General features: G+C 43.3%; 1 protein-coding gene across 2 annotated transcripts in view; it reads right to left on the bottom strand.

Annotated features, from left to right (window-relative positions):
* The window catches only part of FAM135B (family with sequence similarity 135, member B), a 190,859-nt gene that overhangs the window by 90,545 nt on the left and 83,139 nt on the right, over nt 1-17,175 (bottom strand). For both annotated transcript variants that reach the window (XM_012647995.1, XM_012647994.1), the window contains 2 exons: nt 7,631-7,770; nt 1,147-1,217 (listed from right to left, as the gene is read on the bottom strand). Coding sequence is in view for 1 of the 2 variants with exons in the window: in XM_012647994.1 (XP_012503448.1) it covers nt 1,147-1,217; nt 7,631-7,770 (211 nt within the window). In the remaining variant the exon portion in view is untranslated. The remainder of the gene's footprint in view (nt 1-1,146; nt 1,218-7,630; nt 7,771-17,175) is intronic.

A 17,175-nucleotide genomic window follows, 5' to 3' on the forward strand; every position in this document is an offset into this window, starting at 1 on the left:
CTAAGGAAGAGCGAGCAGCCATGGCAGAGGGGTTTCCCCACAAATGTGGGATGGGGGTTAAAGTGCCTGTGTCTATTTCCCACAGGCCAGATGTGGGTTATTTGGAGAAGCGTATGTCCCAAATAGTTTCCTGCAAGGAAGGAGTCACGCAGCCACAAAAGGCATCATTATATCAGAGAACTGCAGGGATGGGGCCTGCTGAGGGTCGGAGGGGCTGCCTAACAGGTATATCTCCAAGGAATTCACAAGAAAATCCTAAAGGTGATTCAGTATCTACCACACGAAGGCCCCTGCTCACAAATGAACCCCTGCCCCTTCCTCCACCTCCTCCTCATTGTGCCTGACCCTGGAAGGTCCACAAACTACAGATGGGGAATGGCAGGAGCAGGATGTGAATCCCCCACCATGCCCTGTTTCTGCACTGGGACTTTCCTACCCTGGGACAGCCTGGACCAGGAAGTGGGTGGGGAAACAGAAAGAAGCTATATACTGCATGAGAGTTTAGAGTTTTGACATTACACTTGACTGGGCTTCTTAATACTTAAGAAAAGGATGATTTATTTATTACCTGAAAAAACCCAGAGAGGCTCAGTGGCATGATAGTTCACCCCAGGGTAGGAGGAAGAGGCCAGCCCACAGGCTGAAAGGAAGCAGTTATGAGAAAGAAGAGAGTTGCCTCCTGCTTATTTAATCAGCAGGTTACACATAAATGGATTTTCAATTTTCAGAGAGCTGAAACACAATAGCAGGTATCTAGTACGAAGATGCAGAATCCTGGCAGAATCTCCTTTGATTCAGAAGGGGCTTTGAGGTTTATAGCCCCATAGGGTGATTAATCTAACACCCCCAATTAAGACCACATTGAAAGCATAAAAATGTGTCAGACATGAGAAGGTGCCAGTTAATAAATCCAGGAAGTCAGGAATTTTCTGTGTATGTAGTATTTGAACTACCTGCCTAACATGCACGCAGTTTGAAATGACCAAGCAGTCATTCTCAGCCCACATTCCTGGGTAAGGGACCTCACAGTTCCTCAGGACCCCGGCATGTGGGGGGCATTCTGGGGCCATGAAGATGCCCCAGGAGCAGGGGCGGATGGAGGGGAGAATCGTGCTGCTACAACTCAAGGATTTCCAGGACACTCACTGCTGTTCACTCTCCGTAAAGTGCAGGTCCACCTTGAGTTGAAAATCGACTTCACTCAGTGCATCTTCCACCTGTAAGAGAAACAAAATCCAAGGGATTTCAGGAGTCAAATCTTGTCCAAGTGAAATATTTAGCTGGTCTATTTCCCACAGTAGAAAAACAGTATCTCATCACAAAATTAATGTCACTTATGCTTAAAGCAGCATTTCCATGCATATTCCATGAAGTTCTGGATGAACAGGATATCTGGGAATATTACAAAGAAAACACTAGGAAGAAATTTACACAGCCAGCTTGGGAAAAGACAATTCGCAAAAAAAAAAAAAAAAAAAAGGCTCAGCAAGTTTACTCATTGCAGGACTTTTGAGAGTCTCATTACCTACATGGATTTGATCTGGAATCTAATTTGGGGCCAAAGTAGAGAGTCCCAAAGTGTTCCGTAGCATCTGCTTTGGGAGAAGGATGGAGCAACGATTCACAGTGAAACTCCACTTGGCCAGTGATAAGATAAAGTCAGAGGTGATGTTATCTCCAACCCTTAGGCGCCCTCTGAGGGCAGGCACCACTGTACCCCTGTGTAGAGGAGAAAGCTGATACTCCGAAAAGTTGTTACTGCTCAAGATGTCGCAACTTCATGAGAAAGCAGCTCCTACAATTTTATCTTGAGATCCATTGCATTTAACCATTTATACTTGAAGACACTTTGGCATTTCACATGCTGTCCATGCTGCTTGTATCCTTAGTTTTAAAAAAGTACTTTTTACCATAGGAATCTTTGTTCTTCCTGCCAGCTTCTCACATATACCTAAAAGATGGTACCCCTCCTTCTTCTTTTCCCATGCTAAACACCATCATCTCCACCTCAAGGGAGACTTGCTTGGTAAATATCAGATCTTACCACCACCTGCACTCAGTGGGGCCATCCAGCATCGGTGCTGCACACGTGTGACAGGACTTTGCCCCCTCCCCACTGCAGACTGGATGGAGCCCTTCTCCTCTGTAACCGTGAAAGCCTGCTTCTTAGCATTTGACGCTTCCTATTGCAATTGTATTTTTTTTTTTTTTAGCTTTATAAGCTGGAAGCCCATGAGCCAAGTATTATCTCCAGACATGTTTTATTTAGTCCCCATGGTATTTTTAAAAATGTTTTGAACAAGTAGCAACCATTTACAATCCAGGCAATTTCACATTTTTATTACACGTTTTCAGCTTCTGAAAAAAAAAAAAATCCTGGATGTGGCAATGCTGGGCTGGTATTTGAAAGCTGTTTGGATCCGTAATTGCTCTTGCAGCCACTACTGGTTCGCTGCAGTCACTGACAATGCCCATCTGGCCTGCGCTGAAACCTCCCAGCTATTTTCCTGCCTGGTGGCCCCAGTAATCTGTGTATCATTAAGGGAGAGACTAGTCTTAATTCCTGCTGGATCCCCTGCTCCAGGAATAGGGCCTGCAACATAGAAAGTATCAATGTATCCTCCCTATCCCCAACCTTTTCCTTTGTTTTTGTTTCTTTGCAAGAACGTCCTCATCCTGCAGGGACAGAAATATTTTATCCAAAGGCCTCTTTGAAAACGTCTCCCTGGTTAAGCATAATTCAGGCAGAGACATATGGATGGAATTTATCTTTAGGTCTCCAGGGTTTAAAATTTGTTGTTAAAAAAAAAAAAACACTTAAAAGTTAACATTTTGCTGAATCCAAGTGCTATAAATAAATTCCTCTCCTAGCTTTGTTTTGCATAATCATGAACCTTGCTTCAAATACACAAGGAAAGCAACACAGTCTCCTGCCACCCGTTCCTTGGAAGTGAGACCGGCAAAGCAAGTCCTCCCCACCACCTTCTGAGCACGCATTTGCCTCAGTAATGAAAATTCACTGTCAGCTCCAGTTTTAAACTTGCTGCAATTCCTTAGGAACTGGAGAGAAATCAATGGCTTGGACAAGCTGTGGCTAAATTGAGCCTGGCTATGACTTCATGATGCCTCAATGAATCTTATTTGCAAGATACTTCAGAATGAAGTCACCCCCTTTTCCCACCATGTAGTTTATGGTCACCTGTTAACTACCTGCCCCACCCACATACACACACACACACACACACACATGGTGCACATATACACACGTGCTTTTCCTTTACTCTGCCTCCCTCTTCTGTATTAAAGATATCACCTCCCTTCAAGGGTCATTTTCTCACCACCAGGAAGCAGTTCTATATAATAGTGAAAATAACAAAAGAAGCTAATATTTACAGAAGAGTTACTATGTGGCAGGCAATCACCTATCATTGTACATATAATATCTTATTTAATGTACATAAAACTATGAGTCACCAAGTTATTTTACAAATGGGGAAACTGAGGCTCAGTGCAGTGAAGTCGCTTTCCTAAACTCAACTAGTTAGTGAGCCCCACATCCTAGATCCTATCAAGGGCTCCACTTCACTGGCCTTTTCCCATGGTCAATTCTGTGTTCTAGGTTGCACATTCTCTCACTGATCGGTTTTAACTCTGCTCACAAAAGGGACTCCTGTTTTCTCCTCCATTCTTAACTTCTCTCATGAGCTTTGTCACAGCCTGGTGGCTAAGAAGGCAGCTTTTGAAGTCAACCTACCTTGGTGCAACTCCTAGTTCTACCACTTAGTATCTCTGTGACCTTGGGCCAGTTAACCTCTGCTGTTTTATCGTCTGTAAAATGGGAGTAAAATAATTACACTTACTCCATAGTTTTGCTGTTGTCTGAACCAAATAAGAAAATATACACAAAGGGTTTTGTTCACACAGATCTCAATAAATGTTAGTTATTATTATTGCCATTATTTCCAATTTATTACTTGTCCTTTTCACATGAAGGACCCATTCTTTCACCAAATCCACACAGTGGTCCTGCACGCTGGCCACAAACACAGACTTTACGACTGGACCGCCTAGTCTGAATCCCAGCCCTGCCAATTCCTGGTGGCGTGACTTTGGAAAACAACTTCTCTAAATCTCTATGTTCTCATCTGTAAAACAGGAATAATGAAACATATCATAATGCTGTTGCCGTGATTCAGTGAGATGTTCCAGACAACTCAGCACGATGCCTGCCACACAGCACACACCTAAGAAGTATAAGATGCTATTTGCGTTAAGCTCATCGTGATTGTTATTATAACTCAACTTGAATTCCCATCGCTCCCCAATAGAAACCTTCCCTCTCCCAACTACCTTGGACTGTCAAGGGTGACTCCAAGCCCATTCCATGTCCAAATCTTACAGTCAACTTCCATTTAACTTTTTCTCCACACAATGTCCTCCACCCCCCATGTTGGATCTCAACCCAGTTCTGTGAGCTGCACTGGCTGCCAGGCAGCTCATCCTTCTCAATCCACACTGTACCCATCCACACAGCTACTCTCTCTGCCATGGGGCTCACCAGCACCCTCAGGGACCACAGCAGCAACTGCATCTATTCCCTTGGTCTCCTGGGCACCATTTTCCATATTTTTGCAGACTGATCTTTCTAAATCCCAGCTCTTCTCCTTTGGAATCCCAAAGGAGCCTCCCACCTTCACTGCAGGGTAAACGTATGGCCTTTGAAAGGGTCTCTGTGGGGCTCCATGCCATGTCTTCCACCTTCCTTCCCAGCTATGTGTCTGTGCCTCTTCCTCAAACCCACTCTCTACTTTTGTGCTTTTCACTGTCCTTGCTGTCCTTTGTCTCAGGAGCTCGTAAGTGCTTCCTATGGAAATCCTGCCTTGCCCTACTTATCAAAGCTCTGAATCAATCCCTGCTCCCTCCAAACAAATATCCACTGTCTGAATCACTAGGCCAGGGATGGGCTCATGAATCTGCATTTTCTGCAAGCACTGCCAGGGGACTGTGATGCACCGAGACGTAGCACTTTGGGAAATGCTTTTCCTTTTTAAGCCAATGCAAATGCAATCTTGTTAACAAAGATTTTTTAAAAATATATTAATATAATATGTTCATCTTCTTCCTCAGAGTGTTAAGCATCTTGTTAATAACTGCATCTTTCATCTTTGCCTTGGCTACTAGGAGCTCAGCACTAACTGTGTGGGGGGCCGTTAGTATTTAACAAATGCCCAGAGGATGCTTGTGCATTTTGGTCTGCTACACTTAACCTGGGCTTTATTTTCCTCTTTGTGTTTTTTTCATCCACATATCTCTGCCTGTAAAAATATTTCTTTTTTTTTCTTTTTACTGTTCTATAAATTTTTAAACCTTCTCAAATTTTTTGTGGGGTTACACAGAGTATACACCCACATTGTCTTCATACTCACTCTTTGTAACTGTTATGAAAACATCACATAGTACACCTTAACCTGTGATTAACTCTGTCTCTGTCCATGGTCACCTCTTGCACTTATCTGGGACCTCACTACATGGACTGAATCTCCTTCATGCCTCAATTCCCTGTAGCATGTGGAACAAAGCTTGATGGACATGCATTTCATAAATCTCTGCTATTTACAATGATTTCTATGTACATTCATGAACATATTTTCTGGCCACCTGGCCATAAGAAGTGTTTTGGTTGTCATAAGCAAGTAGATATTAACTGGAAAAGAGCTCATGTAGCCATTCCAAATATACAGTCTTTACGGACATATTCAATTAACTTTAATTGTCACTGATTTGGAAACAATGATTAGCTATTACACTATTTGCTGCCATATGGATTACCCCAACACAGTAACAAATTTATCAGCTTATAGAGAAAAGAAATTGATATGCAGAAGAAAACAACATGTACTGTGAAACACACTCCCTGTTCAACCTCAGAACTAAGGCTGGTTACAACCTCACATGAGCTGAAGTTGAGTGTTGGGAAAGGTCAAACAGAAGGCTTTGCACTCATAGGGACAGGAGCAAGATGCTGATGGAAATAAGATGGAATAATGGCCAGGATACCTGAATGATGCCCAAACCCAGCCTCCATCATTTGTTTGTCATAGTCACTCTGCCAAGGTAGCTCTTTGAGATCAACAGGCCAAAGGATAATGCCCCATGAGAAACAGAGTGTGGTTCTCTTAACTGGGGAAGCTGACCCTGAGTTCAGCCTGCCTGAGAGTTTCTTAACACTCAAGGGAACCTTTCCCTAAACTAAGTGTAACAGCTGTGAAGGTTGCATTGAAGACTGTGCTGAGCCCTTGACAATCTCATTATCTGAGTATCTGTCATGAGGCAATGGCCAGTCTTGCTCAGCAGGACTGTCATGTGGTCCTTTCCACTTGGGGACAACTGTAGCTTCACAAGACCTCCAGCGGGGTGCACATGTACCTCTTCTTGCTCTCAGGAGTGTATCTCATAAACTCGTGAGCTGGGCATGGTGTATTGATAGAACAGACATGACTGTTTTTTTTTTTTTTCATATAAGCCCCAAAACACCACAGTAGGTACTTAGTGGGTGCTCAGTAAAACTTTGATGTATGGGTAGATTACTATGTAAAGAATGAGTGAGTGACAGCTTTTCGGTTTTAGCCACACAGGGGAATCTGGTCACTGCCTAGATCATAAAAGATGTGAACAAAAAGACACGAGGCATGAGAGGAGAACGATATCAGATGCCCGGTAGGAGTCATCGTGCACTCCCGCAGGATATGTGACTAGGAGGCTCCAAACAGATTCTCCTACAATAGGAACACTCTTCCACACCACTTAAAGGTCTTCTAGCAGGAAATAATCAGCTGGAATGTGGCAACAGAGATTTGAGATGAGCATGGGGAGGGAGAGCAATGGTTTGGGCTTTAGATATTCCTTTGAAACGTGTTAATCTGATAAAAAGGTAATTTTCAATCAAGTTTTCAGTAAGCAGAATGAAGCCCCCAAGGCCTCTGGGCTTGTGCTAACGCAGTTCCCCTTCATAAGATGCTCTTCCTCTTTCTCGCTCTCATGGACTCAGCACGTGCATCTGAAAGCCAGCTCCTCTGTGAAACCACTGAGGGGCACCACTGCCATCATCCCCACAGAGTTCATGTATCCATCCTCGGTGTCCCTTTATTTAATTTCTACAAACAGCCAGGAGAGTGTGCATCTACCAGGGTGCTTGTTTATACATCTGTTTTCCTGCTGAACCATCAGCCCCTTCTATGCAGAGGACCTACTACTGCCTTCATCAGTCTGTCCCTCACCCAAGGGCCGACACAGAGCCCTCCAAGAAGTGGATATTCAATAAACATCTACTGACTGACTGTTGACAGAGTGCCTGAATAGATGCACAAATAGGCAAGTGTGGAGTGAATAAGAGAGACCGCAAGTTAGTCAATGGAGACCGCTTGCACTTGAGGCTACGTGGAATGAGCAAGTATGTGAATGAAAGAATGAGTAAAAAAATGAATATGTAAATAAGTACATGAGCATTCTAAAATCGCAAATTCCTATCTGTTAGATTTCTGAGTAAATCTATAGCTTCTCCTTCATTTCCCATTTACCTAGCAATGACAGGGAACAGCCATGTGTGGCTGGCAGTAGAGTCACGACTTACCCTTTCACCATCTAAGAGCAAATGGGCTTGGAAGATCACAGCATCGTTTATGGGCACCTCTTCATTCCGGTATAGGATCTGAAAGACTCGGCTATGCAAGGTGCTGTCGTGGACAAAGGCTGAACGCAGGCTGCTGCTCTCTGCAAAACAAGAATCAGTAGGAGCCCGTGAACTCCAACTCTGTCCTGTAACAGCAGCCCTATCAGGTGTCTGTCCTGCTCATCAAAAGTAATGGCCCCAAACAGCCTTCCAATTTCCAAGGCTTAAAATCACAGACAAATGAGACCCCGTCACATAACTATTTCTGCTCACTGAGTTGGGCTAGTATCACGAAGAGTCTTATTTAATCCTGCACAAGCTACGTAATCTTGTGTCAGTCACTTGCGATGCTGCGGGCAGTGCTCCTTAGTTGGAATTTAGCGTCTACTCAATTATTCACCTGTCCACAGGTACTCTCCTCAGTGAAGCTTTCCATAGCCCCCTCTTCTGGAAACAATGAAGAGAACAAAGAGTAAAAGACAGAAACCGCCCTTCCTTCTACAAGGACCTCCTAGTGCCCACAGAATCTCCCTCTCCTGAAAGATGCTATTTGCATGCCATGTGTGTTAGGAAGAACACTTTGTTTGGAAGTTTAGGCAAATGTGCTAATCCAAATTGTGCTGTATATCAAGTTTTTTTTTAAGGAACTTGTTTACCTTTGTATCCTCCAATGTATTCTAAACCTACCATAATCCCTAAACACTGTTTCAAAGTTAATTAGATGTCAGGAAGACAATCTATCCAATGAGGTTAAGAGACCTTACTGCATCCATTGATCAGGGTTATTGTGGGGAACAAATGGGTGAAGTCCTCCAAATCACTCAAAACATAAACTGTGCAGTTGGAAAAATATAGAAGTATTCTAAAATAAATAATATTTATTCTTATTTATAAGTACTATTTTATTTATGTAATATAAGGCAATTATTACCTATCCATAATAACGTACAACTATGTAGCATTTTGCAGCTTCCAACGTGCTTTTCAGTTGTGTTACTTTCATTAACCCTCATAACAAATCCCTAAGGCAAGTTTTACTATAATGAAGTGACCAAGGCTCAAAGAACATAGAGGTGTCTTCATATGTCCTTGTTATGGACTGAATGCTTATGTCTCCCCAAATTCGTATGTTAACACCTAATCCCCAATGTGATGGTGTCTGGAAATGGGGCGCTTGGGAAATAACTGGTTCATGAAAGTGGAGTCCTCATAAATGGGGCTAGTGCCCTTATAAGAAGAGGCCAGAGAGCTCACCCCTTATATCATGTGAGGATACAATGAGAGAAGTCATTAGTCTACAAACCTGGAAAAGGGTTCTCACCACAAACTGACCATGCTGGCACCCTCAGTTCCAACCTGAAACTACTAGAACTGTGAGAAATGATAAGCCACCTGGTTTATGGTGTTTTGTTACAGGAACCTGAGGTAGGACATTGCTGTATGATGAGGCATTTTGTAAATCTGTCCTCATGTATCTCCATTTAATAACAGAAAATGAAGTCTCAGCAGAATGAATAAAATGCACCTATTTCCTAGCAAAGGTGGGTACTCTATAAAGCAGTGCTGAAAGAAATAAATAGCTTGATTGAAAAGGGAGCCAAGAAAATAAGAAAAATAAGTCCAACCAGCAAAGAAAAACTGCACAAGTGCCTTGTATGCTACCTCTTAATGGCTTAACGAGTTCCTTAGAAAGAGGGACAGAGGATCGACATCACCCCCCAATGCACAGTGACAGCTAAACCAACACCTTCCCTGTAGCTTCAGAGTAGGGAACACGAAACATGTAAAATCCCAGGTTGTTTCCAAGGCTGCTCAGATGCGCCTGCTTTAATTTGCACTTCATCATAAAGGAAATGAAATTATTGGCCTAATGCAGCCCTATTTAGACCTGTTAAGATTCAGATTGATGTGGCTTTTAAATAGAAATGATTCTCTTATACAGATGCCTCTACCCTAGCCCTTTCTCGATCACTGCCAAGGCCTAGTTGATCTATAAGCCAGACTGACGACGTGGCAGAGGATGGACGGGATAAGTACACTGAAGGTCAGAGCAGCACTGAGCCGTCTGCCACCAGGAGGGACAGCCAGCAAAACAGCTCAATCACTCGCCTTCTTGGGCAAGTGACATCACCTCTTGTAACAGCAGCTTGCCTTATGAAAAATGGGCATATCCACATTGACCTTCTGGAACTGCTGCGGACATAAAGAGGATGAAACAGATCAAGAGCCTGAGACCAGGCACGCGCTGGGCATGCAATACACAGTATGATGGCTTTTTAATTGTGTTTATAGAGAAGGTTCTGAGTACTTTCTGTTGAATACTTTTCCACTGGCCACACTTTTATGGGAGATTAAACTCCTCTGAATCTAAGCAGATTGGCAAACTGGACCACAGAGCTTAACTGACATTTACTAAAAATCACCAAATCCCACAGTGCCCCATTAAGTTGAAAGAGACATTTCTCACACCATAGGGGACTTTCTGGGTCATTTTCTCACCACTATTAAATAGGGCATATAGCAGGTGTCTTTTTACAAGGGAAAGCTTGCTAATCGTGGGCAGCTTCTGGGATTATGCAGATCATTGAGCCAGCACTTGGTTGCCTTGTCCCTGTGGGGATCCCCCAATCTTCAACAACCACCCAAGTTCGGATGCCTGCCACTGTCCTCACTGCCTCTTCCTGGTGCTCCTGGCACCCAGAGATGATGAAAGTACACACTCTCTCTACCCTTCAAGACCTGACTCATAGTTTGGGATGCTACCCTTTCCTAGATATGCAGTAAAGAGTCACTTTTTCCTTTAGAGTGTTTTTACTTACTGTTTGGCAACCAGATTTCCATACAAGTGGTCCAATGACAAGAGTCTTCCCACATATCTTTCTCTTGTGTGTGTTAGGGTTGGCACCATGTATAAGGAGAGTTGGAACTTTAAGAGGGGGAAAGACAGATGGAAAGAAAGTGGGGGAAGGAAGAGAAGGGAATGGAAAGAAAAAAGAGAGGAGATGATTGAGAGAAGAGAACAGGGCAGAGGGGAGAAGAGGAGCTGTTCAAGATACCAACTATATAAAGAATGCATTTCAAATCTGAGTTGAACATGGAATCTCAGGCCAGAGGGCAAGACAAAAAAAGCTTTTAGGTTCTTCTATTTCTTCTCTCTCACAAAATGAGAGATGTTAATACTTCACATATCTATACACCATTAAATGTTTAAAACTGAAATGATGATATTTCCTCTGCTGAGAGCTATCACCAGCCCCAGGGGCTCCATGAGATGGATTACGAAGTGTGGGTGCTGCTCACCCACCACAGACCCTACGCCCTGGTGCCTAAGCCAAAAGCACCTTATGTGCATTTACTTGTGGACGAAACCCGAATCCCATTCCAAGAACACAGCCATGGCTCTGCCTGCACAGAGGAACTCCCCAACAAACTGGGCATGTCCTGCATTGCCAAAACTCCATAAGACACCCTCTCCAACTCCCAAGGCCTGAAGCCAGCTGGGTGAGGTCTGGGCTGTTTGAAAAATAAAATACTGAGTTTACGTTACTGAATTTCTTTAAACCCAGGCCACGTTCTTAGAGAGAATTCTTTCACATGTTAGAGCCAACTGAAGTGGAAAAGCCCTATTAGACTATGAGTTCCTCAAAGTCACATCTTGGCTTTCATACACTTTAGGACGGATTCTCCTTTATGGAGTAAACTTAAGTTCTAAACTTGCCCCACCATTTCTAGCTCTGGGGCCGTGGGGCAGGCCATTGAATCCGAGCTCGACTGAGGCAAGAATCATGCCCTGCCTGATTCCACAATGGATGTGAGGCTTAGGTAAAAGGATGAATAAAGAAGTATGCTTTTACCTGTAAAATTCTCAAAATTCAAACAGATTTTCTCATAAGTTGAAGATGATAATGACTAAGGTAATCTTCCAACCATTTCTAGGAACAAGAAGGACAGAAAGTCTCCCTAAAGCTGAACTTTATTATTTTTTCCAACCATTTCAAGGAATAGGCAGAAGAGAAAGCCACCTTGGAAAAGGCATTCATTGTTTTTCCAAAGAATGGCCAGAATGATGTCCTGGAGCCATGTAAGTGTTGCCTGGTTGGTAGGGCCAGTGTGTACTCCCTGCCAAGGTGGAGACGGATAGTGTGACCTCCTGTGATGCCTCAAGGTTGAGACCCCATCACTGGAGTGCAAGCAAAACAATTTAAATAGCAAACCAGAAACTACCGGGAGAGAAGGAGCCACGGTCTTGATGACTTTCTTTTGAATTTGAAAGTCAGGGGTATTTTTGGGCTGGGACAGACCTTCCCCATCCAAGGTGGTCTTGGTATACTATGTGGATCAGGCCAGCACAAACTGCCCCCAGAAATAACAGTATTTTGAGAAAAGTTGGAGCCCAGGACGATGACCCGGGATGTTTATTAATGTTCAAGGCTTCATGATTAGGAGGTTGGTTTAGCTACACTATGGGCTAGAAAGTTCTGAGGACCCATCTAACCTGACAGGAAGATTATGCTGTGAAGAGCAGTGGCTGAATATATGAATGTTACGTCTTACTTCATTTTGTGCTGCTATACAGAATACTCCAGACTGAGCAATTTGTAATGAATGGAAATATATGGGCTTACAGTTCTGGAGGCTGGGAAGTCCAATATCAAGCTGCCAGCATCTGGCAAGGGGCTTCTTGTAGCATCAGCCCATGGCAGAAGGCAAAAGGACCAAAAGACAAAAGAGGGCCAAACTCGACTACAAAGGCAGTAATCCTACCCATAACAGTGAAGCACTCATGGCCCAATCACCTCTTTTATTTATTTATTTATTTGTTTGTTTGTTTGATTTTTCAGGATATTATGGGGGTACAAACATTTACACATAATGCCCTTGCCTCACCCAAGCCAGGGCTACAAGCATGTCCTTCCCCCATACAGTGCACTCCACCTCCATTAGTTGTGAGTTTACCCCCCCAACCCCCACCTGACTGGCACCCAGTGAATATTACTACCATGTGAGCACTTTAGTGTTGATCAGTTAGTACCAATCTCATGGCAAGTACATGTGGTGCTTGTTTTTCCATTCTTGTGATACCTCACTTCGAAGGATGGGCTCAAGCTCTATCCAGGATAATACAAGAGGTGCTAGTTCACCATTGTTTTTTGTAGTTGAGTAGTATTCCATGGTATACATATACCACATTTTATTAATCCACTCATGCATTGATGGGCACTTGGGTTATTGACACATCTTTGCAATTGTCACCTCTTAAAAGTCCCACCTCTCAATGGCAGCTAAATTTCAACATGACTTTTGTAAGGGACACACATTGAGACCATAGCAGTTATCTACGGAATTATAACCTGGCAGCTGAGGGTGGGGGCCCTCGTAGCCCGAGCAGATACCTGGACCAACAAGGAGTTCACCACTGAAGTTACAACCCCCCTCAGATCTCTAATGATAGATCCATACTTCAACAGACACCCTATGCGCCAAAGAGATGCTCCCACAGCAAGTGACTGATCAGAACCAGCTGTCTCCTAACCTGGATTCAGAAAAGGACTCCATTTAACGGTGTAAGCCCAGTTCTTGAGTGTAAGTTTCTTATACAATGTGAGAAAGGGGAAGCAGGAGGCATTTCTGCTAATAGGGTATTTAGAGACACAAGCCCTTACTTGAAATATCTGAAGAGATATGATTCTACTTGTACCTTCAATCTTTGAAGCATATCACATTGATGACACATCAATAAAGGGCTATGTTTTAGTTGTCATTTTTATTGCCATTTCAAAGAATATCAAATGTTTTTCTTACTTTATATTTAAAGCACCCTGCTGTACAGGGAGTATTGAATGTTTTGCTTTAATGCACATGGGTATAAGTTTATGTCTTCCCCATAATTCCAGATTAATAAATTTCTATGGTTTTTGTCATAAAATATATTCATTTTATATTTTTATATAAAATATTTATTAATAATCTTCTATGCACCAGTTTGGGCAAACACTGGCAGTCAGCAGTGAACTGTCACAGGGTTCCTTGTGAGGCATATCTGTTGCACATTCCTGACTGTGAAATAAGGAAGTAGTGATCTCATTGCTGTCCAACCCCACAGTCATCTCCTGATCTAAATGAATGTCTAATCTCTCCAGACACATTGCACTGGTTGCAACATCTCATACAGGCTAATTTAAAATTTTAATCTAGGTGGCAAGTTATGTACATCAAACTGAGTCTGAGCATAGATGTTATTTATTAATTGTATGATTTGAAAAAGTCACTTTTCTGTGAATATGTAATAAATATAAAACGTTTTGTTCATTGAAAACTGCTCTACAGATGCTAGCCTAGACTGACTGCTCTAAGTTACTTTATATTCTTTATATCACTGGGTATGACCTTGGGCATATGAGTCTTCATTTTACTCATGAAGAAAATCAAGATCATAGAAGTTGTTACCTCCTCAATGTCAAATGGAGTAGATGGTAGAATGGTTACTGCAAATCTTGTCATTTTTTTTTAATTCTTTCATTCCTTAATTTGTTTATTCACTCATTCATTATTTAACTAAATAACCACAGGCAATATGTTACACATAACGCTGTCACTGGTGAAGATAAAACAATGGCAAGGAATATTCTTCAATATTTAGTACAGAATCTCCCAACTTTTTTCTCTCCTCAATTCACTTGCATCACTTCTGTCTTACAGAAAAATAATGTAAGTCCTAAAATGATAGAACAGCAGGCTTTGCATATCACGGTCACTGAATCAATCAATCAATTACTGATGAACACAGGAATGGAGGGAGATGACTTGTGGACATTACCTACTGCTTGTAATAGTTCTAGTTTGTGATAGTTCTAGTACTCAGGATTTCTGATTCCCAGTCTACTCAGCAAGAAAACTCAAGTTACAGAGTGGATTCCATAGCTCGGCAGAAATACATATTTACAGGAGGGCAAGTAAACTAAAGAGCCCAGTCAAAAGCACCATTTAACTTACTGAATGAGCAAGGGCTGTTGCTGCAATTGAGCTGTAAGCATTCTCCCATCAATGCTGAGTGGGCTTAATTACTTAATTATAAACTATTGTGACCTACCATTAGCATGAGCCCAGTAGGGCCAGCACTTGATAACACTTTATTATCCAATAATGTGTAATGCTCTATAATCTCAGAATTAAGAGGCCAGTGTGCTGCCTCTAGCATCCTCTAGTTGCCCAACAGCTTGCTAGCTGTTGCTTCGGATTGGTCCTAAGCACTGAGTAGCCTTAGGTATTTCAGATTGGATTTCAGTAACAGAGTCCAGTACGTGGCCTTATACCTTATGCTTTTGTGAAGACAAGAAATGTGTTTGAGTTAAAAGTCATTCCACAGTGTCATTTATACACTGTGCACCTGTGAACAAAGAATGTACCCCGTCTGAGCCTCAGTTTCCTCAGCTGTGAACCAGAGATGGAAGAGTAATACCTGTTCCAGGGTTCAGAGGGTTAGTGGGATGACCTAGGAAAGTACCTGGTACAGGATGTAACACGGAATATGTGCTCAGAGAAACAGTGGCAAATAAAGGCACTGCTGGGTCAACAGGAGTGTGGAGCTGATGTGGCCATAAAAATTATCCAGCACAAAATTTTGCCAGCTAGCAACAGAAATTTCGGCAGGTGTATGGAGTGGAAGGGGGTCCTTAATTGTCCTTTGACACTGGTAAGAAAGCAGGCTTGGTCCAGGGCAGTGGACATTGCCTGGATGGAGTGTGGAAAATTCCCCTGCTTAAGAGCTGGGATGGGAGACTTTGGGTGAGAACTATAACCTCCCCCACTCCCCCACTCCCCCAGCCTCAGTTTTCTTACACACAAAACTGACAATAGCAACATGACCACACTGGGGAGCAAGTTGGCTCCTACACCCACCGTACCTGCTAATGGGAGGTATCTCAGTTCAGGCTCTTCACTCACCTGCCCATTGACCCCTCTTGATCCCGGGCTCCTCCTGCAGCTCCCAGCACTCTGTGCTCTAAAACTCCAGGTCTAGGTTTCAATTCTTTTCTCCTCTATAAGCTCCCTCCCTAGATCATAGCCATTTTCAAAGGTTTATATACCACGTATAAGCTGAGATCTCTCGCACGTATAACTCTGTCTCTCTCCTGAGTGGGCGTAATCCTTTGTCCACTGGACATTGTTCCTTTGATGTCAAATAGAGATCATAAACCTAACATATCCAGGATGGAATCTGTCACTGTGTTTCCCAAACGTGTTCCTCTCCCAATCTTAACAATATTATGAATGTTAAAATACTTCCTGGTCATCTTTAATTCTTCTTTTTCCCTCACTGCCTCTATCCAATCAGCAAATCCTGTGGATTCAAAATCAAAATGTGGTTCAGAAGAATCTGATCCTTTCTATCTCCTTTTCTAATTTTCTCTCAATATGGAGTAGTGAAAACCTTACTTTTTGCTTCTACTTTTACCACCATTAGTCTACCAATATAAAATATAAACCAGATGTCATTACCCGCCCCTTGCACGTAAAACAAAATCTAAATCCTTTACTGTGATTTCATGGGCCCGGAATGATCCCTGTGAACGCTGCAGTCACAGTGAGGACTTAGCACAGAGCTGATGCTTTGTGTGGTATCCAAGCCGTGCAAATATTTATAGAATGCATGACCGATCAAAGCTCCAAATGACCCGATCACTGAGAATTTGGCAGCAGCGTTTAATAACATTTGTGGAAATGAACTGCATCTCAGATCGAGCAGCCAGCACACGGAGGCTGTCTCTGTCCCCTGCTCTGTCCCCACTATGACCCAGAGTCCACATCGATCCACGTTCCCTTGCAAACAGTCAGCAGAAACCATGCCGGAAACACACACCCTGGGGTTTCTGAGAAGCATGCAACCAAGGCTCCATCTTCTAATCCTGAAACTCTTCCTGTTAATAAGTCATCAGGAGACTCAGCAAATGGGAGGCAAAGAGCCCTGTTTATGCGATTCAGCCTTTCCTGAGCCATCTGTCTCCCCACATGCTTCCCAAGGAGAACTAAGTATAGCTGCAATTGCAGCTAATCAAATATTTGTCAGAGCTGCAGTGTCCCCACCCAGTCATGGTCCCTAGGATGTTCCGAGGAGCACAGAGCAGTTCTCTAGCCTGCGGTGACCTTGGCTTTAGTTGCAGGCCACAGAATGGAGGGGAGGTGGTGACTACACAAATAGCAAGGAGCTCCAAAGCCACTGCTGAGAAGGTGACACCAGGCGGTCACTCTGCCTTTGTCTTCCACAGAGATAGAGGGTCCCTCTGGTGGGGCCAGCCTCACTCCAGGGGCTAAGACAAGCTGACCGGTCCAGAAAGAGATCAGTAGCCTCAGCCTCAACTTACTCTGCAGGCTGAGTCCACCCCTCCCCAACCTGTGCCTTGAATGGGCTGTCCTGTCACAGCACACCCTCATCTGTACCTTTTCCTGCTCTGCCTCACCTATCTCCTCTTAGTCCCCTCCCCTCTGTCCATCAGGCACATACCTGA

This window comes from Propithecus coquereli, unplaced genomic scaffold (assembly GCF_000956105.1).
Source record: "Propithecus coquereli isolate 6110/MARCELLA unplaced genomic scaffold, Pcoq_1.0 Scaffold28, whole genome shotgun sequence".
NCBI classification, from domain to species: domain Eukaryota; kingdom Metazoa; phylum Chordata; class Mammalia; order Primates; family Indriidae; genus Propithecus; species Propithecus coquereli.